Source organism: Caretta caretta, chromosome 1 (genome assembly GCF_965140235.1).
Source record: "Caretta caretta isolate rCarCar2 chromosome 1, rCarCar1.hap1, whole genome shotgun sequence".
NCBI classification, from domain to species: domain Eukaryota; kingdom Metazoa; phylum Chordata; order Testudines; family Cheloniidae; genus Caretta; species Caretta caretta.
This window is the reverse complement of record NC_134206.1, coordinates 4,416,621-4,440,121: the sequence shown is the minus strand read 5'-3', so window position 1 is coordinate 4,440,121 and position 23,501 is coordinate 4,416,621. Positions and strand designations below refer to the sequence as shown.

The window sequence follows — 23,501 nt, the reverse complement described above, 5'->3', positions numbered from 1 at the left end:
GCTTGCATCCCCAATGGCTGTTGTTGAACGTTAATTACATAACTTCAATTGATCTTCCTACTGGTGAAGTGACTGATCTTTGTTCTTCAGTTGGATCAATCTCCCATCAGACTCTGATTCCACCCCCATCTGTATCTGCTTCCCCAGCTCCAATTCCAAGTGTGCCGATTTCAACAGCACGCTGGTGTTAAGGAAAAGTTAGCACATGTGACTCCATTTTGGTTTGGGGCCCACCATTGTTTAAATGCCAGCACATCATACACCAGGAGGAGTGATCCTTAGATACTGAATCCCTGTGAAAATCCTCCTCCTTGTCTCCAGCCTGCCTTGACTCCCAGTATCTGGTTTTTGTCAGTCTCTAACTCCCTGTTTCTTGGCCTTGATGTGAGGCCTCCCATCCTGATAATAAAGGTTACTGATGCATGGCTTTAGGACCATGTTGTGTAATTAACATACTGGTATAGCACGAGGAACGCACCAAGCAGGGATAGGTGGTAGATAAGACAAGGGTTTGTTTATTGGCTAAGGTTTCCGATGCACGAGGGCAACATGCTTTGCTAAAAAGTATATAACCTTTGTATAATCTGTATTCAGGGTCCCCTCCTGGCTAGCAGGGGGGCACCACGCTCCAGGGTAATAAACTTAGTGTCTTTTGGGAACTCTGCAGTTGTGGACTTTGTTTATGTGCCTCAGCCTAGATTCGAACTGTGCGTGACCTATCAGGTATAATTCTCAGCAGTTGTGTGCGTGTCCTACAAGGTGTAATTCGTAACACTGGTCACCAGTGTCTTCTCCATGCTCCCCAGCCCTCCTTGGCTCCCACAACCTCTGAGCCACCCCATGCTCCCCACAACTTCTCCCCTGCTGGGGGTGAGGGGCCTCTAATCACACCTGTAGAGCTTCTCTTGTTACACCCATACTCACTGCAGGGTGCTTCAAAAACTGCCACACGGGAACAACTGGCAATTTGAGAAGTATCCACGTTACATAATGAGAGCGGTAACTATGGGAAATGTGAGGGCCTAGATCAATGCAGCTGTCATGTGCAGGAGCCCCTGAAGGCTGACTGAAAAAGTGCGCCACTTGGACAGAGACAGTAAAGAAAGGATGCTCTGGGACCATTTGCCAGCCACCCCTCTTAGTCATTAATAGCAAGGGTTGTACATTTATTCCTCAGTGCAGAGATTTTGTGGCTCAAGTCATAATTATTCTCACCTAAAACATTCATCCATGCAGTTCCTCATGGGATCCCACAGCCTCATCAAATATTCAACCAGCGTAACACTTCCAAGGCGTTGCAGTCTAATGACCATTTGTCTGCATGGGGCTAAATTCAGGATGGTCACAAATAGAAAAAAATGCCTTCAGTAATTTCAGGCACTAACTTTCAGGCAAAATACCTCCAGCTGACTCATGGGGACATGCTCATAGATTCCAAGGTGAGATGGGAATATTGCGCTCTTCTTGCCTGTATAACACAGGCCTGAAAATTTCCCAGAAGAGAAGAGTTCCCAGAAGTCACCTACTACAGGACAGGCCTAACAAAGAAAATAACAGAACGCCACTAGCTGTCACCTTCAGCCCCCAACTAAAACCCCTCCAACGCATTATTAAGGATCTACTACCTATCCTGAAGGATGACCCATCACTCTCACAAATCTTGGGAAACAGGCCAGTCCTTGCCTACAGATAGCCCCCCAACCTGAAGCAAATACTCACCAGCAACCACATACCACACAACAGAACCACTAACCCAGGAACCTATCCTTGCAACAAAGCCTGTTGCCAATTGTGCCTACATATCTATTCAGGGGACACCATCACAGGGCCTAATAACATCAGCCACACTATCAGAGGCTCGTTCACCAGCACATCCACCAATGTGGTATATGCCATCATGTGCCAGCAATGCTCCTCTGCCATGCACATTGGTCAAACTGGACAGTCTCTACGTAAAAGAATAAATGGACACAAATCAGATGTCAAGAAGTATAACATTCATAAACCAGTCGGAGAACACTTCAATCTCTCTGGTCAGGCGATTACAGACATGAAAGTTGCGATATTACAACAAAAAAACTTCAAAACCAGACTCCAACGAGAGACTGTTGAATTGGAATTCATTTGCAAATTGGATACAATTAACTTAGGCTTGAATAGAGACTGGGAGTGGCTAAGTCATTATGCAAGGTAACCTATTTCCCCTTGTTTTTTCCTATCCCGCCTCCCCCCGTCCTCAGACGTTCTTGTTAAACCCTGGATTTGTTCTGGAAAAGGCCCACCTTGATTATCATACACATTGTAAGGAGAGCGATCACTTTAGATAAGCTATTACTAACAGGAGAGTGGGTTTGTTTGTGAGGGGGCTGGGGGGGAAGAACACCTGGATTTGTGCTGCAAATGGCCCAGCTTGATTATCATACACATTGTAAGGAGAGTGATCACTTTAGATAAGCTTCAGAGGAACAGCCGTGTTAGTCTGTATTCGCAAAAAGAAAAGGAGTACAAGTACTCCTTTTCTTTTAGATAAGCTATTACCAGCAGGAGAGTGGGGTGGGGGGAGAGAAAACCTTTTGTAGTGGTAAACACCCATATTTTCATGCTTTGTGTGTATAAAAAGATCTTCTGTACTTTCCACACTATGCATACGATGAAGTGAGCTGTAGCTCACGAAAGCTCATGCTCAAATAAATTGGTTAGTCTCTAAGGTGCCACAAGTCCTCCTTTTCTTTTTGCGAATACAGACTAACACGGCTGTTACTCTGAAAAGGGTCACACTAGGAGCTCATGTTTATCTATTTATCCCTTTTCACCCCAAAATCTTCTTCAAAATCATTTTGTTTCCCACAAAAGTCCTCCGTCGCGTTAGCATTGCCTACATTCCTATATATCGACATAGCTATATTAGAACATGCATTGTTTGCTTCGACCCAGTTCACAAAACAATCCGGATTGCTCTGAAACACTGAACTGTCCGCTTCATTATTTACCATCCCCCAATTTCTCTTTCATTGTCAAATCTCATCAATATTCAGGCATGAGAAGGATAAGCAGATGAAAGTCTCTGCTTACACTTGTCAGTTAACACCTGCAACTTATGTCTCAGGCAAAGCTGGATGCCTGCAAGAAAGTCTCTCACCAAAAGAAACAAGGAAAGTAACAGAGGGGCAGCCTTTAGCCCTAAATACCAAGACCTTTGTGCCCATCATGCCCATTCTGTTAAGCACAAGGTCATAGCCCAGCATGAAAATAATGTCTTTCCATGGTGGAGGCTTGGCTCCTCTCCAACATAGACATGGCCTTGTGAATCAGACCTATGGTCAATCAAGTTGCATTTCTTCTCTCCAACAGTGACAGCCCCACATGCTTCAGTAGTAGGTGGATGGGGTGGAATGACTTGACCATCAAGAGTCTGTGACCCTACTGCCTGACAACTAAAGTTTTGCGTGTGCTCTTTTTCGGATAGGCTTTAGAAAATACTTATTTAGCTCTCACTATTGCCACTGGAAAGTCTCACTATCCATGGAAATGTCCAAACTCTTCCTGATTCTTCCTTATCTCATGGCCTCAACTACTTCTTCCGGTAGGCGTTCCTCAGTCTATTTAGGCACTGTCATAAATATAAAGGGAAGGCTAAACCCCTTCAAAATCCCTCCTGGCCAAAGGAAAAATCCTCTCACATGTAAAGGGTTAAGAAGCTAAAGGTAACCTCGCTGGCACCTGACCATAAGGACCAATGAGGAGACAAGATACTTTCAAAAGCTGGGAGGAGGGAGAAAAACAAAGGGTCTGTGTCTGTCTGTATGATGCTTTTGCCGGAGACAGAATAGGAATGGAGTCTTAGAACTTTTAATAAGTAATCTAGCTAGGTATGTGTTAGATTATGATTTCTTGAAATGGCTGAGAAAATAGCTGTGCTGAATAGAATGACTATTCCTGTCTGTGTGTCTTTTGTGTAACTTAAGGTTTTGCCTAGAGGGATTCTCTATGTTTTGAATCTAATTACCCTGTAAGGTATCTACCATCCTGATTTTACGGAGGTGATTCCTTTTTACTTCTATTAAAAGTCTTCTTGTAAGAAAACTGAATGCTTTTTTCCTTGTTCTAAGATCCAAGGATTTGGGTCTGTGGTCACCTATGCAAATTGGTGAGGCTTTTTATCCAACATTTCCCAGGAAGTGGGGTGCAAGGGTTGGGAGGATTTTGGGGGGAAAGACGAGTCCAAACTACATTTCCCAGTAAACCCAGATAAAGTTTGGTGGTGGCAGTGGAAATCCAAGGGCAAAATAATTTTGTACCTTGGGGAAGTTTTAACCTAAGCTGGTAAAAGTAAGCTTAGGAAGTTTTCATGCAGTTCCCCACATCTGTACCCTAGAGTTCAGAGTGGGGAAGGAACCTTGACAGGCACTGAGTGAAGAAAGCATTCTTTATTCATCTATTGTGTTTTTTCCACATTTCAATTTAACTGAATGTCCACTTGATCTTGTTTTATGAGACAGGGAGACACATTCTCGATCAGCTCTCTACCAGTCAATATTTTATAGACTTTTCTCATGTCCCCTCTTATTCGTGTCATTTGTAAGTCAAGAATCCAAGTCTTTACCACCTCTCTCCATATGACATTTTCCCCTGTCCCTTGGGCATTCTCGTTGCCCTTCCCAGAACCCCCACTATTCCTGCAATATACTGTGTGAGAAGGGTGCACAGTAGGAGTCCAGAGGAGGGTAAAACATTGACTGACTGATCTCATTGCATTATATTTTCTGTACGATTTCCCATCCCACTCCTCCTGGATTTCAATGTTTTGCTGAGTTTCTGTCCATGCTTGCACTGGGAGCAGGGTTTCACATGGTTTTGTTTCCTCCATTTGAGGACTTCTCTACACTTGACTATAATCAAAATAATCATGTATCAACTATAAATGTTCTCACCTCACTTCTCAACCCCTTTTCTTGATTATTAATAACTATCAAATATTTACCCAACTATTTGTTATAAAGTGTGTAACCCCACTCACTCTTTTCCTCTGTCTTCGCAGGCACCTTGAACATTTCTGAGCCCGATTGAAAAATTGAGAACTTCATGGCAGCTTTCAACCTCACCCCCTCTGACCCTTCAACATTCATCTTAATGGGCATCCCTGGCCTGGAAGATGCTCATATGTGGATTTCCATCCCTTTCGCAATGATCTACATTACCGGCCTTTTGGAAAATTTCATGCTTCTATTTGTTGTAAGCAAAGAGCAGACCCTACACAAGCCAATGTACCTGCTGCTATGCATGCTGGCACTCACAGATATCACCACGTCTACCTCTGTTGTGCCAAAAGCACTGTGCATATTTTGGTTCGATCTGAAAACCATTACTGTGCGTGGCTGCCTCACCCAGTCATTCTTCCTTCCCTTGGTTGCTGTTATGCACTCAAACATACTCGTGACAATGGCCTTCGATCGCTACGTTGCCATATGTAACCCTCTGAGATATACCATCATCCTCACCAAAGGACGAGTAGCTATGCTAGGGCTTCTAGGTTTGATCAAATCTGTTCTCTTCGTCCTGCCTCTGCCCTTGCTCCTGACCAGGCTGCCATTCTGTGCAAACCACATTATTCCCCACACACACTGTGAACCTATAGCTGTGGCAAAGATATCATGTGGGGACATCAGAGTGAACAGCATGTATGGCTTGGTGATACTCTTTCTAATCATCGGGTTAGACCCGATGCTCATTGCCCTGTCCTATGGTCTGATCATCAGGGCCGTCCTCAGAATCTCCTCCAATGAAGTCCACCAAAAAGCACTCAACACCTGCACAGCCCACATCTGTGTGATACTGATATACTATACTCCTGGCTTCTTCTCCAGTCTGGCACACCATTTTGGTCAGGGCATCGCTCCCCACGTTCACATCATCTTGGGTGACCTCTATCTCCTCATCCCTCCCATGCTCAACCCTATCATTTATGGGATCAAAACCAAAGAGCTTCGTGACAAATTGTGCAAATACACCTGCAGATGGTGATCACCTGAGACACTGATGTTAAGCCTTGTGACAAGAAGGGAAAGTCTATCTCCTCATTAATCAAGGGTGCTCTGTCCCAGTTTGGCTGAGCTCAGCATTGTGGAAGTTCAGTCTGAGAAGTTCCTCACATCTAATGTCTTATCACTCCATCACCAAGCACAGCTCTCTCCATTTTGAGTTCCCTCTCTCTGACCATCACCTGCACTCTTTCATTGTCACCCATCAGCCCCAAACCCTCACACACTCTCTCACTTAGCCTTTCCATGGCTCTGACACTATCAGGTTGTGAGGGGTTAGATCACAGAAACCCCTTTGGAAATTGCCACCTGATGTGTTGAGACTACCCCGAGCCCGTTTTCCCCGGCAGCTTGGGACTCCAGTACCTTGCCTTATTTGAGCCAGACATGCTGGCCTGTTGCAAACACAGACCAAGGTCTGAACAATGTCCCCCAAAAGCTGCAGACTTAACTGAAAACAGCTTAAGAAGAGCTCCTGTCTCCAACACTCAGATGCTCCCAATGGGTTCCAAACCCTAAATAAACCTTTTTTACCCAGTATAAAGCTTATACAGGGTAAACTCATAAATTGTTCGCCCTTTATAACATTGATAGAGAGATATGCATGGCTATTTCCTCCCCCTTCTCCCCACACCCCAGTATTAATACACACTCTGGGTTAATTAACAAATAAAAAGTGATTTTTATTAAATACAAAAAGTAGGATTTGAGTGATTCCAAGTAGTAATAGACAGAATATAGTAAATTACCAAACAAAATAAAATAAAAGACGAGTCTATGCCTGATACAGTAAGAAAGTGATTAGAGATGAAACCTCACTCTCAGAGATGTTCCAGTAGGCTTCTTTTACAGACTGTGCTCCTTGTAGTCTGGTCCAGCAATCACTCACACCCCCGTGGTTACTGTCCTTTGTTCCAGTTTCTTTCAGGTATCCTTTGGGGGTGGAGAGACTATTTCTTGAGCCAGCTGAAGACAAAGTGGACGGATCTCCCAGGGGTATAAATAGATTTTCTCTTGTGGGTGGACACCCCTCCCTCCTCCTGGGTAGAATCCCAGCTCCAAGATGGAGTTTTGGAGTCACATGTGCAAGTCACATGTCCATGCATGACTCAGAACTTATAGGTAGCAGCCCTGGTTCACATGCTCCCTTGAATGTCCTTAGGTAGACTTTTATATGTGGATTGGAGCCTTCCAGGATCTATTGTCCATTAAGTGTTTCTTCTTAGGGCACTTAACTTGAAAATTCCTTTCTAAAGAAGCTGCCCAAATGCCTTACTAAGGCTACTTAAAATCAAACAAGTACACAGTCAATATTCAAAACTTCAAATACAAAAATGATATATGCATATAAATAGGATGAATAGATTCAGTAGACCATAACCTTTGCAGAGATATGTTACATGACATATGTAGCATCAGAGATATTTCATTTCATTATCTGGCCAAATTACACACATCTACACACTGCGTTGGTGCATGAATGGATCTGTGGAACTCATTGCTGTGAACACTTGAAGCAGTGCTTACTACCTGATTCCATACCAAGTCATTACGCTGGTTTAGGACAATACCCCATTCCAATTTGGATATTCAATGGACTCATGATATTAACAAAAACCTGCAAAACTTGTAGGAGCAGCTTGATGGAGCAGCCAACAATTGGACACATTTACAATATATTCCCCAGAATGGTGTTAAAAGAATCTTAACCCTGTCCAAAGACAAGAAGCAGTGCTTCGGGTGGTGGCCCAGATGATGGACAACATTACAATGGCCAGGGCTCAAAGTGTAACTGTGGATTATTATGGCTATTGGCCTATTATTACATATACTAATTCTGCAATGTGTACTGCGGTGGTTAAGGAGGGCAAAGATCCATAAAGCACAACTGCTAATTGTAACCCATAGAGCAATGTAGGCCCTCCACCACAGTCTGGCAGATTCCTGGGACCCAACCTTCTCAGGCCCATTGCTACGGGAAGTCTGGGACTTGAATTGGAATCCTTGCAGTATGCCCGTAGGGGGGACGGTGCAGAACCGCATACTGCACAGGGGGTAGTGGGGGAAATGGAGCATGGACACATTCCACCTCAAGCAGGAAATGTGGCTTGTGCCTTTCCCGGGACACCTGGGCAGGAGGGTCCCAGAAGAAAAGAGAAACAAAAATCAGGTGGAGTGTTAGAAGTGCTCGTGACAATGTAAGACTCAGGCCTGTATCATTGCCTGAGATAGAATGTTGGGGCTTGTTTGACCGTTTGATTTTTGATACTCTTATATCTGTATATCCTTATATCTGATGCCAATGCGTGTGACAACAGGCCAAAGACACTGTGTGTGTTGTTTCTGCCTAGCCAGATGGATTAGTTCATATAATGGAACAGATAAGATAATTATGCCTCCAAGGAGGTGGGAGGTCGGGACAGAGGGAAACTAGGTTCACAGAGTGAGTGGGATTCAGAGTAGCAGCCATGTTAGTCTGTATCCGCAAAAAGAAAAGGAGGACTTGCGGCACCTTAGAGACTAACAAATTTATCTGAGCATAAGCTTCTGTGAGGTACAGCTCACTTCATCGGACGCATCCAAAAGCTTATGCTCAAATAAATTTGTTAGTCTCTAGAGTGAATGGAGAAATCCCATGGTACCAATTTTGCTACTGGATAGGAAAAACAAAAAAACATTTCTACATGGATTTTGGAAACATCAACACAGTATTGAACTTTCATGCTTATCGATCCAGAGACTAGAAGATCGATTAGAACAGTTCAGAGACTATAGATAGATATCCTCTTTAGACTGCACAAAGGGATACTGGGAAGCACCTTTGATCTCAGAATCCTGAGAGAAGAAAGCCTTTCCCATGCCCTTTGGATTGCATCAATTCCAGATCCTGTCATTTGGCCTCTACAGGGTGGCACAGAATTTCAGGGGCTAATGGACTGGATATTACAACGGCCTGGGCGATATAAAGTGGTACGCTGCTATGATCAATTGAAAACAGGCTTTGCTCCCGTATCTTGTGACAGCATTCCTACACATAGTGAAGGTGGCAGGACATTAAAGAGCCACAGACACTGCTAGGCTGAAATGTCTGCAAGACTCAGTTTGCCCTGACCATCTGAGCCCCTGTTATCCACAAATTCTTTCTTCACTCCCAGAGGAAGCTCTCAGGCTGAAGTTTTCCGGGGTCTATTTTTTTAGCCTTCCCACTGCTCATGGAGCTGAGGGAATTGTTTGGGAGTCCTAGACAATCTGAGCATCTGCAGGGACGGTTCGGGGAAATGATAAATGATTATTTGGGAGTCCTGGCCAAGCAAGGCGTCTGCAGGGACCGTACAGGGAAATGATAAAGGTCGCTGCCCAGCACCCTGAGTGTCAGAGATGTGAGATTCATACACTGATTCTCAGGGCTCTGCCTTCCTATCGCTGTCAGTTTATTTCCTCTCTCTGCTGAGCAGGATTTTGGTGAGTTGCCTCTTTCTGCATTAGAGTTAGCGGTAAGGGCTCAGGAAGCATTTCAGGGTTCAAGTCAAGAACCATCTGGTCAGCAATTCAGCAGGACAGAGACTTGAACTCCTTAGTATTGTCAGTAACACCAAGGGATTTACATGGGAAAATTGGAACTACAAATGTTTTGGAAATAGTTTAGAAAAATATTTGTTTTTAAGATCAGTTCCTTGTTACTGTGTCTTTATATCTGTTTGAGGAACCTTTCTTTTTTGGGGTGCTGTAGTTTTTTTCTCTGATTTGCTCAAGTTTTCCAATTCAGTAACTTTACTACCCTATTAGGAAGTGCAGCCAAAACCTCTGCAGTGGTTATCTCTGTTACAAGAGGGTTAATCACAGGAATTGGTCACACACTGGCCAGATTCTGCTCTCACATTCTGCCTTCAGTGGGTCACTCCAAATTGACACTGGCCTCCCTAAAAGCAAAATCAGGGCCCATGTGTTTTGGAATCCCCATCTCTCATATCGGGTCTCAGAATGCTGCATAAACTGGGGTGGAGGGGGGTCCTTCAGACTCTGTCAGCACCCTAACAGAATAGCGCTCTCTGTAGCAGGACCAGTGTCTTTAATTTCCTCAGCTCAGAGCTGAAAGATAAACAGGGGAAAGGGTGAAATTTTGGCCCATTGACATGACACTACATTCACATGTAGGGACTTAAATAAATGGTCTGATTTACAACAACTGTGATCCTCCAGGTTTCAGAGGAACAGCCGTGTTAGTCTGTATTCGCAAAAAGAAAAGGAGTACTTGTGGCACCTTAGAGACTAACCAATTTATTTGAGCATGAGCTTTCGTGAGCTACAGCTCACTTCATCAGATGATACATCTGATGAAGTGAGCTGTAGCTCACGAAAGCTCATGCTCAAATAAATTGGTTAGTCTCTAAGGTGCCACAAGTACTCCTTTTCTTTTTGTGATCCTCCAATGACTTCAACTGGAGGCGTCCTGTGGCCTCTATGGATGGGTTTGCTCGTTTGGACCAAAGAAGAACTGACAGGAGAGTTGCTCAAATCTCAAACCCACAGGGTTAGAGGTTCAGAACAACTAGAAGAACAATTCTTTTTGTGCGGGGGAGAGGGGTCTGCTCTCTCTGTACCCTGCATCTCTGGTTCTGGAGAAGATGAGAAGAACCAAAAGGCAGTAAAGAGAAAAGCATGTTTCTGTCTCAGAGGAAACCTGGCGGGGTTGAACATCTCACCGGGGGAGACCCAGGTCTCTGGGTGGAGAGAGAAACCAAGCTGCTACAACATCTCCTGTAAATATACCTGGAATAATCCATCTAAACCACAGGAATTGTAAGTAGGCAAGGAAATGCTTTAGGTTATCTTTTCTTGTATCTTTTATTATTAGCCTGCAAAGTTACCTTCCATCCTGATTTTGGAATTGTGATTCTTTTTACTCTTTCCTTTATAATAAAGTTCTTCTTTTAAGAACCTGATTGATTTTAGTGTCCTGAAGACAAAGGATCTGCTTTGTACTCACATTGCTAAGGCAATTCATTGGTATATTATTCTCAAGCCTCCCCAGGCAAGGGGGTGAAGGGCCTTGGGGGATATTTTGGGGGAAGGGTGATTCCAAGTGACCCATCCCTGAATTTTTGCTTAAATCACTTGGTGGTGGGAGAAATACCATCCAAGGATGAGGAAAGGAATTTGTGCCTTGGGGAAGTTTTAACTGAAGCTGGTAGAATATAAGCTTAGAGGGCCTTTCATGTACCCCAGAGTTTAGAGTGTGTGTGTGGGGGGGGGGGGCGGGGGGGACCCTGACAGAGTCCCTGAACCTTTTGGCTAAAAGCAGCTGTTTATTAATTTCCTTGGGTGACCCCTGGTTCTTGCATTAAGTGAAGGAGTAAAGAAGACTTCTGAATACACTTTCTCCATACCATTCACAATACATAAGATCTCTATCACATCCTGTCTGTTTCCAAGCTGAAAAGTCACAGTCTTTTAAATCTCTCCTCAGATGGAAACTGTTCCATACCCCTAATCATTTCCTTCTCTGTACCTTTTCCATTTCAAATATACCTTTTTTGAGATGAGGAGACCAGAACTGCATTCAGTATTCACCATGTGGGATTTACATAGTGGCATTATTGTATGTTCTGTCTTCTTATCTCTCACTTTCCTCGTGGTTTCCAGCATTCTATTAGCTTTTCTGATTGCTGTGGTATATTGAGCAGATGTTTTCAGAGACCAATCTACGATGACCCCCAGATCTCCTTCTTGAGTGTTAAGAACTGATTTAGACCCCATCATTTGATATGTATATTTGGACTCATGTTTTCTACTGTGGTTTACTGCTATCATTTGAATCTTTTAAAAACCTAGAAGGGGATCCTCCTCAGACCCTCAATGTGACCCTGAATATCATATTCTTCATAGTTGTATGATTATGAACCTAAGAACATAAGAATGGCCATCCTGGGTCATACCGAAGATCCATATAGCCCTGTATCCTGTCTTCTGACAGTAGCCAGTGCCAGGTTCTCCAGAGGGAATGAACAGAACAGGTAATCAGCAAGTGACCCATTCCCTGTCACTCATTGCCAGCTTCTGGCAAACAGAATTTTTGAATTCCTCCATGAATTTATCTGGTTCTTTTTTGAACCCTGTTACGGTCTTGGCCTTCACAACATTCTCTGGCAAGGAGTTCCACAGGTTGACAGGGCACTTGGTGAGGAAATACTTCCTTTTATTTCTTTTAAACCTGCTGCCTATTCATTTCATTGGGTGACCCCTAGTTCTTGTGTTATGGGAAGTAGTAAACAACACTTCCTTATCTACTTTCTCTACACCAGTCATGATTTTATAGACCTCAATCATATCTCCCCTTAGCCATCTCTTTTCCAAGCGGAAGAGCCCTAGTCTTATTAATCTCTCTTCTATTTTACAAGTTAGGACTTGTCAGGTGTCATCTGAAAAGTTAGGATTTGCTGAAAATGATTTTCCTGTTGGAGTGAATGTGTCATTTTTGTATATGACGTGATGACTATTCACTATGTGCCTGTATTTCAAATGTAGTTACTTCTCAGGGACACCCATTAAGCAAAATGATTCCAGTCTAGAAAGCTGATGGTGAAAACCTATTCAGGGTAATTCACCATTAGGGGAAACAATTAGACATCGGACAGCTTATCTCTCACCTGGTGAGTCTTCCTGAGAATACTCCAAACAGTCTTTGGACCGAGGAGTGCATGCAAGGGCATGTGACCGAACCACAGGACACTGACACTGACATTTTGGGTACCTGTATTTATCCACAAAGTGAGCAGGGAATTCTTTTTGGAACGAAGGATTCCTGCCCTATGTTTAATCTATATAAGGTGGGGTGTGGCTGCATCTAGTGGTCTCACTCCTCACACAAGAGAACTGGAAACATCTGAGGAACAAAGACGGAACTGGGGGAAGTGCTGGTCCCAGGCCAAAAGGGATTTCTGACCTGTGAATGGGAACCTCCTGGAGCGCTTCTTGTATTCCCAGCCAGGGTGAGAAATTGTCGATTCATAGTCAATCTATCTAATACCTCAGGCTTAGTTTCAGTTTTCTTTATTTGCTATGTAACCTGCTTTGATCTCTTTGCTATCACTTATAAACATTTCAAATATATATTTCTGTAGTTCAGTTTCTTTTGTGATTTATCTAAACCACTCTGCCTATGAGCAAAGTTTCTGGGGAAAATCTCAGCTTTTTTAACACAGGCTGTAGAGTAGCCTTTCCACATCAAGGGGAGGGAGAAATCTACCAATGAGCCGACAGTGTAGACCCCTCCAGAGTGCATAGTATTATGGGTTCATACTCCATAGTAGAACTTGGGGAGCAAGGAAATTCGCTGATGTCCTCCATTTGTACTTGGGTTCCTTAGGTTAGCTCTCCGGTAGCTCCATTTGGGTGTGTATCGCCATCTACTTCTGTGTTGGGTGATAACAAGACCTGGAGAGACATGATCACCAGCAAAGCAGTGAGCAAAAGGGCCAGGCCAGCTGGGTGGTTAGAGGGGTGCATCAGTTCCCATGGCTGCCACACTGAACCCCAGGGTGACAACTAGTCACACTCATACCCTCCAGAGCCCAAATTAGTTCTCCTGGCACCTGTGACTCAAGCATGTTGGAGGGACTGCAGCCTAAACAAAAAATCCACATGTTGCAGTTATTTGATTCCTTTACCACAATGTGCTCACCCCAGCAGGGCACACCCACCTAAAATACCACCATTCTGAAATGGCTGCTGGGCATCAGATCAGGGAAACTCCATAGCTGTTCCCTCATAAAATGTGGGATACCATGTGCGATGAACTCCAGGTCATTTTGGCCGGGGGACTGGTGAAGGAATCACACAGTGAGTGGAGAAGTCCCTTTGTGTTAGTTCTAACCCAGGAGAGCATAACCTCTTTCTGCATCGATTTCTGAATGATCAACACAGAATTGAATTTTGATGCTTATCCGATGCAGAGAGTAGAGCTATTTGAAGAGTTGGGACCTGCCAAATATATATATATATCCATTTTAGATCTCACAAAGGGCTATTGGCAAGTATCTTTTATGCCAGATTCCTCAGTGAAGAACGCTTTTTCCACCCAGTGGACTTGCATCGGTTCATGATTAAGGCATTTGGCCTCCACAGTGTGGCAATGAATTTCAGAGGCTGATGGACTAGATAGTCCAACTTTACGGGGGATATGCAGTGGAACATCTCTCTAATTGATTGAAAATTATATTTGGTACCATACTTCTTGTGGCAGCATTCCCCCCCATAGTGTGGATGGCAGTATATTACATGCCAGAATAAAAAGCCACCATCAATTGCTAGGCTGAACAGTCTGCACGACTCTGCTTGCCCTGTTAATCTGAGCCCTTGGTATCAGCGAATTATTTCTTCACTCCCAAGGGAAGCTCTCAAGCTGTAGTTCTCCAGAGTCTAATTTCTGCTCCTCCCACTGCTCATGGAGCCAAGGGAATTGACTGGAAGTCATGGCCAACCAGAGAGTCCGCAGGGACTGTACAGGGGAACCATAAAGGGCACTGTCCAGGATAGACAGTTTCAGACATGTTGGATTCATAGGCTGATTCTCAGGGCTCTGTGTTCCTGTCACGGTAAGGAGATTTCCAGTCTCTGCTGAGCAGTATTTTGATGAGTTGCTTGTTTCTGCATTAAAGTTATAGCTAAGGGCACAGGAAGGATTTCAGGGTTGAAGTCAAGAACCATCTGGGTAGGAATTCACCAGCACAAGGAACTTGAAGTGTTTATATTGTCAGAAAACACCAAGGATTTTCCTAGTAAACTTGGAACTACAAATGTTTTGGAAATAGTTTAGGTAAACATTTGTTTTTAAGAGCAGTTCTTTGTCTCGTTCTGTCTCCTTCTGTCTGTCTTTGTAGTTTCCTTTTTTGGGGGCTGTGTGGTTTTTCCTCTCATTCATTCAGCTCTTCCAATTCAGCAACTTGACTGCATTATTAGGAAGTGCAGCCAAACCTCTGCAGTGGGTATCTGTGTTACCAGAAGATTTACAACAAGAATGGGTGACACATTGGCCAGATTCGCCTCTTACATTCTGCCTTCAGTAGCTCACTCCAGACTGACGCTGGCCTCCCTGAGAGCTAAGTAAGAGCCCCAAAGAGTATTTTGCAAGCCCCATCTTTCACGTCTGGTCTCAGAGCGTCACATGAACTGGGGGTTCCTTCAGACTCGTACAGCACCCTAATAGAAGAGTGGTTTCTGTAGCAGGACCCGACACTCTGATTTTCACAGCTCGAAGCTGAAATTTAAACTCTTCCCATTGAGTTCAAGGGAAAAACTCCTAACAGGGTCAGGATTTCACCTTAAATCCACAGGTAGGGACTTAAATAAAGGACCTGATTTACACCAGCCATGAGAGTCCAGTGATTTCAACTGGAGTCATCCTGTCTCCTCTAAGGACGGGTGAGCTCTTTTGGACCAAAGAAGAACTGACAGGAGAGTTGCTGAAATCTCAGACTCATAGGCTTAAATGTTGAAAACAATTAGGATTATAATATTTTGGTCGGGGGGAAGAGGGGTCTGCTCCCTCTCTGCGCCAACACCTCTGGTTCTGGAGACGATGGGAAGCACTGAAAAAGTGGTGAAAATTAAAGCATGTTTCTGTCTTAGAGGCAGTGTTGGAAATATCATTGGGATAGCTCAAGGAATGCACAGTGTGTGTGTTTGTGTGTGCATGCGTGCAGATGCATGCACGAGGGGGGAGAGGGATGGGAGAGTGACACGCAGAATCCTGCTCTCAATGCACGGAGTTCTGAAACTTTGTGAAATAGGGAATGGACATCTTGCCTAATGCAGAGACGGAAGAGGCGTAACGAGGCCTCCTGGGGCAGGGGGTATGTGTGTATCTCAGATTGTAACATAACATGGACCACACACTTGCAGATTGATTCTGACACCTTTCCCATCCCTCCTCCGTGATCAGCCCCACTACAATCTTGTGAAAACATCAGCATTTGTCAGCATGAAAGGCAGTCTCTGGAAGGTATGTCTGGGTTTCTAACAGGCTGCAATACATTAAAACTTTGTGTTGTTTTGAGGAAGAGTTACTCACACTGGTTCCATTTAATCTGCACATCCTCTATCCCTCCCTCCTGCAGGCAACTCTGGGACATGTCAGGGACTAGATAAATACAGGTGCCATGTGCAGGAACCACTGGTAACTGCCTGAAAGAGTAGGTCACTGCGGCACAGACGTTAAACCGAGGATGTTCTGTGAGCACTTACTAGCCAGTTCTGTTAGTCATTCGTCTGGAGGGTTGTACGTACATTCTGCTGTGCAGAGATATTATGTGGTCAAATCATTCTTTTTCTCACCTAAATGTTCATCCATGCAGTGCCTCACAGGACACTTAAGGCTCATGAAATACACACCTGGTGTGACATTTCCAAGGCACATGAGAATTACTCCTCATCGGGAAAAATGTAACAGAGTCATGAATAGACAAAATGCCTTCAGTAAGCTCAGGCGTGAGCCTGCAGGCACCATCTTGATCATCTCAACTGTACAGAATAGGCCTGTAAAACACAGCCCTGAGAATTTCCCTGAAATTGTTGCTAGAGCAGATCTTTCAGAGAAAGATCCAACCTTGATTTAAAAATGCTCAGTGATGGAGAATCCACCGAGACCCTTGGTAAATTGTTCCAATGGTTATTTACTCTCACTCATAAAAAAGGTACATCTTATCTCCAGTCCCAATTTCTTTAACTTCAACTTCCAGCCAATCTTGTTCCACCTGTGTATGCAAAGTTGAAAAGCCTATTATTAAATATTGCTTCCCTGTGCAGGTATGTAAAGACGGTTATCAAGTCACCCCTTAACCATCTTTGTTACACTAAATAAATTGAGCTCTTTGAGTCTATGACTAGAAGGAAGGTTTTCTAATTTTCAGTAATTCCTGTGACTCTTCTCGGAAACTTCTTCAGTGCGTCAACATCCATGTTGAATTGTGGACGCCAGAACTGGGCACCATTTCACAGCAGGAGTGGTGCCAATGCCACACACAGAGGCAAAATAACGTTTTTACCCCTCATTGAGATTCCTCTCGCTACCATCCCAGGACCACATCGGCCACAGGGTCACCCTGGGAGAGCATCATGAACAGGCCGGACTATGAACAGGAGGTTGCCAGGCAACTCTCCAAAACCACATTCTACAGGCCACTGTCCTCTGATCCCACTGAAACTACGCCATCTGCTCAAGAAAGTCCCTGCAATAGCACAGAACAAATCTGAAGACACATAGCCGAAGAGCCCCAGCCAGGGGTATTCTATCTGCTGCCCAAGATCTATAAACCTGGAAATCCTGGACATCCCGTCATCTCAGGCATTGCTATACTTGCACCAGGATTGTCTGGCTATGTGGACTCTCTCCTCAGAATCTACGCTCCCAGCACTCCCAGCTATCTTTGAGAGACCACTGACTTCCTGAGGAAACTACAATGCATTGGTGATCTTCCTGAAAACACCATCCTGCTCACCATTGATGTAGAAGCCCTCTACACCAATATTCCACACAAGGATTGCCTACAAGCTGTCAGGAACAGTATCTCTGTCTCCTCGTTGGTCATATTGGTGAGGTGCCAGCGAGGTTATCCCATCCTGCAATTGTTGTATCATCTGCAAACTTCATCAATATCCAGGCATGAGAACGGATAGTAGCTGAGTTGGTGACTTACACTTGTCGGTTAACTTATAACTGCAACTTATAACTCAGACAAAGCTGTCTGTCAGCAAGGGTTCGTCTAGCCAAAAGAAACAGGGGAAGTAACAGAGATGTAGGCCTGTTGGCCTAAATAACAAAGACCCTTGCACCCTTTAGGCCCATTCTGTTCAGCACAAAGTCGTAGGCCAGAGTGATATTGACTTTTCCATGGTGGAGACTTGGCTCCTTTCCAACATAGGAATGGCAGAGTGAAATAAACCTATGGTCGATCTAATCCAGTGTCCTCCTTCTGACAGTGACAGCCTCAGGTACTGCAGAAGAAGGTGTAATAAACTTACCAGTCGGTGGATGCTGCGGGGGGGTGTGTGTGTGTGTGTGACTTAACCATCTAGAGGCTGTGACCCAAATGCCTAACAGCTAGAGATTGGCTTGTGACATAAAACATGTGGATGTATAGGCTTTCCAAAACATTTATATAGCTCTCACTATAGTCACTGGAAAGTCTCATTACCCACATAAATGTCCAAACTCTTGCTGATTCTTGCTTACCTCATGGACTCAACTACCTCTTCAGGTAAGGCGTTCCTCAGTCTATTTTGACACTGAGTGTAGAAAGCATTCTTTATTTACCTATTTTCATTTTGCCACATTTCCGTATTATTGAATGTCCACCAGATCTTCTTTTATAAGACAAGGGGGAACACATTCTTGATAATCTCTCTACCAGTCAGCCTATTATAGACTTTTCTCATGCCCACTCTTATTTATCTTCTTCGTAAAGTAACAAATCCAGCATTTTCAACCTCTCCCCTTATGAGAGTCGCCCTGAGCCCTTAATTATTCTCTTTGCCCTTTCCTGATGCCCTCTAGTTCTGCAATATCCGGTGTGAGAAGGGTGCCCAATCAGACACAGGGGAGTCCAGAGGAGGGTGAAACACTGAATGATTGATCTGATGACATTGTATTTTCTGTATGATTTCCCACCCCACTCCTCCTGGATTCCAAAGTTTTGCTGAGTTTCTTTCTGTGCTTGCACTGAGAGCAGGGTTTCAAATGGCTTGGTTAGCTCCATCTCAGGACTTCTCTGGACTTCACTATAACCAAAATAATCTTGTGTCATCTATAAATGTTGCCACCTCACTTCTCGCTCCCCTTTATAGACTGTTAATAACAATAAAATATTAACCCTACTCTTTGTTATAAAGTGTGTAACCCCCCTCTCTGTGCTTCTCTCTCTTCACAGGAACCTGGAGCATTTCTGAGCCTGATTGACACACTGAGAACTTCATGGCACCTTTCAACCTCACCCCCTCTAACCCTTCAACATTCATCCTAATGGGCATCCCTGGCCTGGAAGCTGCCCATGTCTGGATTTCCATCCCTTTCACAATGTTCTACATTCTTGGCCTGTGGGGAAATGTTATGCTTCTGTATGTTGTAAGCAAAGAGCAGACCCTGCAAAAGCCGATGTACCTGCTGCTCTGCATGCTGGCGCTATCAGACATCGCCACATCTACCGCCGTCGTGCCGAAGACACTGTGCATATTTTGGTTCAATTTCAAAGGCATTACTGTGGGAGGCTGCCTCACCCAGACTTTCTTCCTTTCCATGGTTTCTGTGATGCACTCAGCCATCCTTGTGACAATGGCCTTTGATCGCTATGTTGCCATATGTAACCCTCTGAGATATGCCACCATCCTCAGGAAAGGACGAATAGCTAAGCTAGGGCTTCTATGTTTGATCAAAGCTGTTCTCTTCATTCTGCCTATGACCCTGCTCCTGAGCAGGCTGCCATTCTGCGCCAACCGCGTTATCCCCCACACGTTCTGTGAACCTATAGCTTTGGTGAAGTTATCATGTGGGGACATCACACTCCACAGGACATATAGCTTGGTGATAATGTTTGTAGTCAGCGTGTTAGACCTGTCACTCATTGTCCTGTCCTATGGTCTGATCATCAGGGCCGTCCTCAGAATCTCCTCCAAGAAAGCCCACCAGAAAGCCCTCAATACCTGCACAGCCCACATCTGTGTGTTGCTGACTTATTATATTCCAGGCCTCTTTGTCAACCTAACACACCGTTTTGGTCAGGGTATTGCTTCCCACGTTCACATCATCTTGGCCAACCTCTATCTCCTCATCTCCCCCATGCTCAACCCTGTAATTTATGGGGTGAAATCCAAAGAGCTTCGTGACAAATTGGGCAAATACACCTGCAGAATGTGATCACCTGGGGCATGAAGGGTGCCCTGCCCCAGTTTGTCTGAGCTCAGCATTGTAGAGGTTCACAGTCTGAGAAGTTCCTCACACCTAATGTCTTATCACCACATCACCCAACAGGGCTCTCTCTGCTGCTGAGTTCCCTCTCTCTTGCCATCACCTCACCTCTTTCAGCATCTCCTTTTAGCCCCCAAACTCACACACCCTATCATGTGGCCTTTCCATAACTCTTAGACAACCAGAAGACACTACAGCTTTCTGATGCAATGTGGCTGTGGCTTACTCCCCGTGTGAAAAAGGTTCTTTATCAGTTTGATGAACAGAAACTCCAGTTTGAGACAGGCAAAGAGAATGCATCCGATGAAGTGGGCTGTTGCTCATGAAAGCTTATGCTCAAATAAATTTGTTCGTCTCTAAGGTGCACAAGTCCTCCTTTTCTCTGAATACGGACTAACACGGCTGCTACTCTAAAATCTAAAATGAATAAGCATCACATTGCCTGCACTTGGGACTTCTGGTCTTCTGCTCTCTCTCTCTGTGTGACAAGAATCAGGTGAGAGGGTGAAGGAAAAGCCCTCTGACACCGGACGTCTGCTGTTTGTACTTGGGTGGCTTAGGTAAGCCCGCAGGTAGCTCAGTTTGGGTGTGTGGCACCATCTGCTGTCATTTTGGGAGATAGAGCATGAATCACCAGCAAAACAGTGTGAACAAGGGCCAGCCTTGCTGGGTGATTAGAGGGGTGCGGCAATTCCCATGCCTCCTACTACACCCTGGGGGTAACAACCCATCAAACTCATACCATTGGGAGCCCAAATTTGGCCCCCAGGGACCTGTTACACCGGCATGGGGGTGGGAGTGTAGACTGAAGAAAAAATCCAGATAAAGCAGTTATTTGATTAATTTACTACTGTGTTCTCACCCCAGCAGGGCACACATGCCTAAAAAAACACCCCATTGATTTTGGAAAGATCAACACGCTATTGAAATGTCATGCTTATCGATCCAGAGACTAGAAGATCGATTAGAACAGTTCACAGCTGATAGATACATATCCTCTTTAGACTGCACAAAGGGATACTGGGAAGCACCTTTGATCTCAGAATCCTGAGAGAAGGAAGCCTTTCCCATGCCCTTTGGATTGCATCAATTCAAGATCCTGTCATTTGGCCTCTACAGGGTGGCAATGAATTTCAGAGGCTAATGGACTGGATATTATAACTGCCTGGGCGATATAAAGTGGTACGCTGCTATGATGAATTGAAAACAGGCTTTGCTCCCGTATCTTGTGACAGCATTCCTACACATAGTGAAGGTGGCAGGACATTAAAGAGCCACAGAAATTGCTAGGCTGAAATGTCTGCAAGACTCAGTTTGCCCTGACCATCTGAGCCCCTGTTATCCACAAATTCTTTCTTCACTCCCAGAGGAAGCTCTCAGGCTGAAGTTCTCCGGGGTCTATTTTTTTAGCCTTCCCACTGCTCATGGAGCTGAGGGAATTGTTTGGGAGACCTAGCCAATCTGAGCATCTGCAGGGACGGTTCAGGGAAATGATAAATGATTATTTGGGAGTCCTGGCCAAGCAAGGCGTCTGCAGGGACCATACAGGGAAATGATAAAGGTCGCTTTCCAGCACCCTGAGTGTCAGAGATGTGAGATTCGTACACTGATTCTCAGGGCTCTGCCTTCCTATCGCTGTCAGTTTATTTCCTCTCTCTGCTGAGCAGGATTTTGGTGAGTTGCCTCTTTCTGCATTAGAGTTAGCGGTAAGGGCTCAGGAAGCATTTCAGGGTTCAAGTCAAGAACCATCTGGTCAGCAATTCAGCAGGACAGAGACTTGAACTCCTTAGTATTGTCAGTAACACCAAGGGATTTACATGGGAAAATTGGAACTACAAATGTTTTGGAAATAGTTTAGAAAAATATTTGTTTTTAAGATCAGTTCCTTGTTACTGTGTCTTTATATCTGTTTGAGGAACCTTTCTTTTTTGGGGTGCTGTAGTTTTTTTCTCTGATTTGCTCAAGTTTTCCAATTCAGTAACTTTACTACCCTATTAGGAAGTGCAGCCAAAACCTCTGCAGTGGTTATCTCTGTTACCAGAGGGTTAATCAAAGGAATTGGTCACACACTGGCCAGATTCTGCTCTCACATTCTGCCTTCAGTGGGTCACTCCAAATTGACACTGGCCTCCCTAAAAGCAAAATCAGGGCCCATGTGTTTTGGAATCCCCATCTCTCATATCGGGTCTCAGAATGCTGCATAAACTGGGGTGGAGGGGGGTCCTTCAGACTCTGTCAGCACCCTAACAGAATAGCGCTCTCTGTAGCAGGACCAGTGTCTTTAATTTCCTCAGCTCAGAGCTGAAAGATAAACAGGGGAAAGGGTGAAATTTTGGCCCATTGACATGACACTACATTCACATGTAGGGACTTAAATAAATGGTCTGATTTACAACAACTGTGATCCTCCAATGACTTCAACTGGAGGCGTCCTGTGGCCTCTATGGATGGGTTTGCTCGTTTGGACCAAAGAAGAACTGACAGGAGAGTTGCTCAAATCTCAAACCCACAGGGTTAGAGGTTCAGAACAACTAGAAGAACAATTCTTTTTGTGCGGGGGAGAGGGGTCTGCTCTCTCTGTACCCTGCATCTCTGGTTCTGGAGAAGATGAGAAGAACCAAAAGGCAGTAAAGAGAAAAGCATGTTTCTGTCTCAGAGGAAACCTGGCGGGGTTGAACATCTCACCGGGGGAGACCCAGGTCTCTGGGTGGAGAGAGAAACCAAGCAGCTACAACTTCTCCTGTAAATATACCTGGAATAATCCATCTAAACCACAGGAATTGTAAGTAGGCAAGGAAATGCTTTAGGTTATCTTTTCTTGTATCTTTTATTATTAGCCTGCAAAGTTACCTTCCATCCTGATTTTGGAATTGTGATTCTTTTTACTCTTTCCTTTATAATAAAGTTCTTCTTTTAAGAACCTGATTGATTTTAGTGTCCTGAAGACAAAGGATCTGCTTTGTACTCACATTGCTAAGGCAATTCATTGGTATATTATTCTCAAGCCTCCCCAGGCAAGGGGGTGAAGGGCCTTGGGGGATATTTTGGGGGAAGGGTGATTCCAAGTGACCCATCCCTGAATTTTTGCTTAAATCACTTGGTGGTGGGAGAAATACCATCCAAGGATGAGGAAAGGAATTTGTGCCTTGGGGAAGTTTTAACTGAAGCTGGTAGAATATAAGCTTAGAGGGCCTTTCATGTACCCCAGAGTTTAGAGTGTGTGTGGGGGGGGGCGGGGGGGACCCTGACAGAGTCCCTGAACCTTTTGGCTAAAAGCAGCTGTTTATTAATTTCCTTGGGTGACCCCTGGTTCTTGCATTAAGTGAAGGAGTAAAGAAGACTTCTGAATACACTTTCTCCATACCATTCACAATACATAAGATCTCTATCACATCCTGTCTGTTTCCAAGCTGAAAAGTCACAGTCTTTTAAATCTCTCCTCAGATGGAAACTGTTCCATACCCCTAATCATTTCCTTCTCTGTACCTTTTCCATTTCAAATATAC

At 44.4% G+C, this 23,501-nt stretch overlaps 2 protein-coding genes across 2 annotated transcripts; both read left to right on the top strand.

Moving 5' to 3' along the window:
- The first annotated feature begins 5,082 nt into the window (after positions 1 to 5,082).
- LOC125634144 (olfactory receptor 52B2-like) lies at positions 5,083 to 6,021 on the top strand. The gene has a single exon (XM_048844878.1). The coding sequence runs from the start codon at positions 5,083 to 5,085 to the stop codon at positions 6,019 to 6,021; it is 939 nt and encodes a 312-aa protein (XP_048700835.1).
- Positions 6,022 to 19,005: 12,984 nt separating this feature from the next.
- On the top strand, positions 19,006 to 19,993 carry LOC142072803 (olfactory receptor 52B2-like). The gene has a single exon (XM_075130906.1). It carries the CDS (start codon positions 19,006 to 19,008, stop codon positions 19,942 to 19,944), a length of 939 nt encoding a protein of 312 aa, XP_074987007.1. The 3' UTR covers positions 19,945 to 19,993.
- Positions 19,994 to 23,501: the final 3,508 nt, after the last annotated feature.

Excerpts from the sequence above, each read along its gene's own strand:
- LOC125634144 (XM_048844878.1), top strand. The coding sequence starts at position 5,083 with ATGGCAGCTTTCAACCTCACCCCCTCTGACCCTTCAACATTCATCTTA.
- LOC142072803 (XM_075130906.1), top strand. The coding sequence starts at position 19,006 with ATGGCACCTTTCAACCTCACCCCCTCTAACCCTTCAACATTCATCCTA.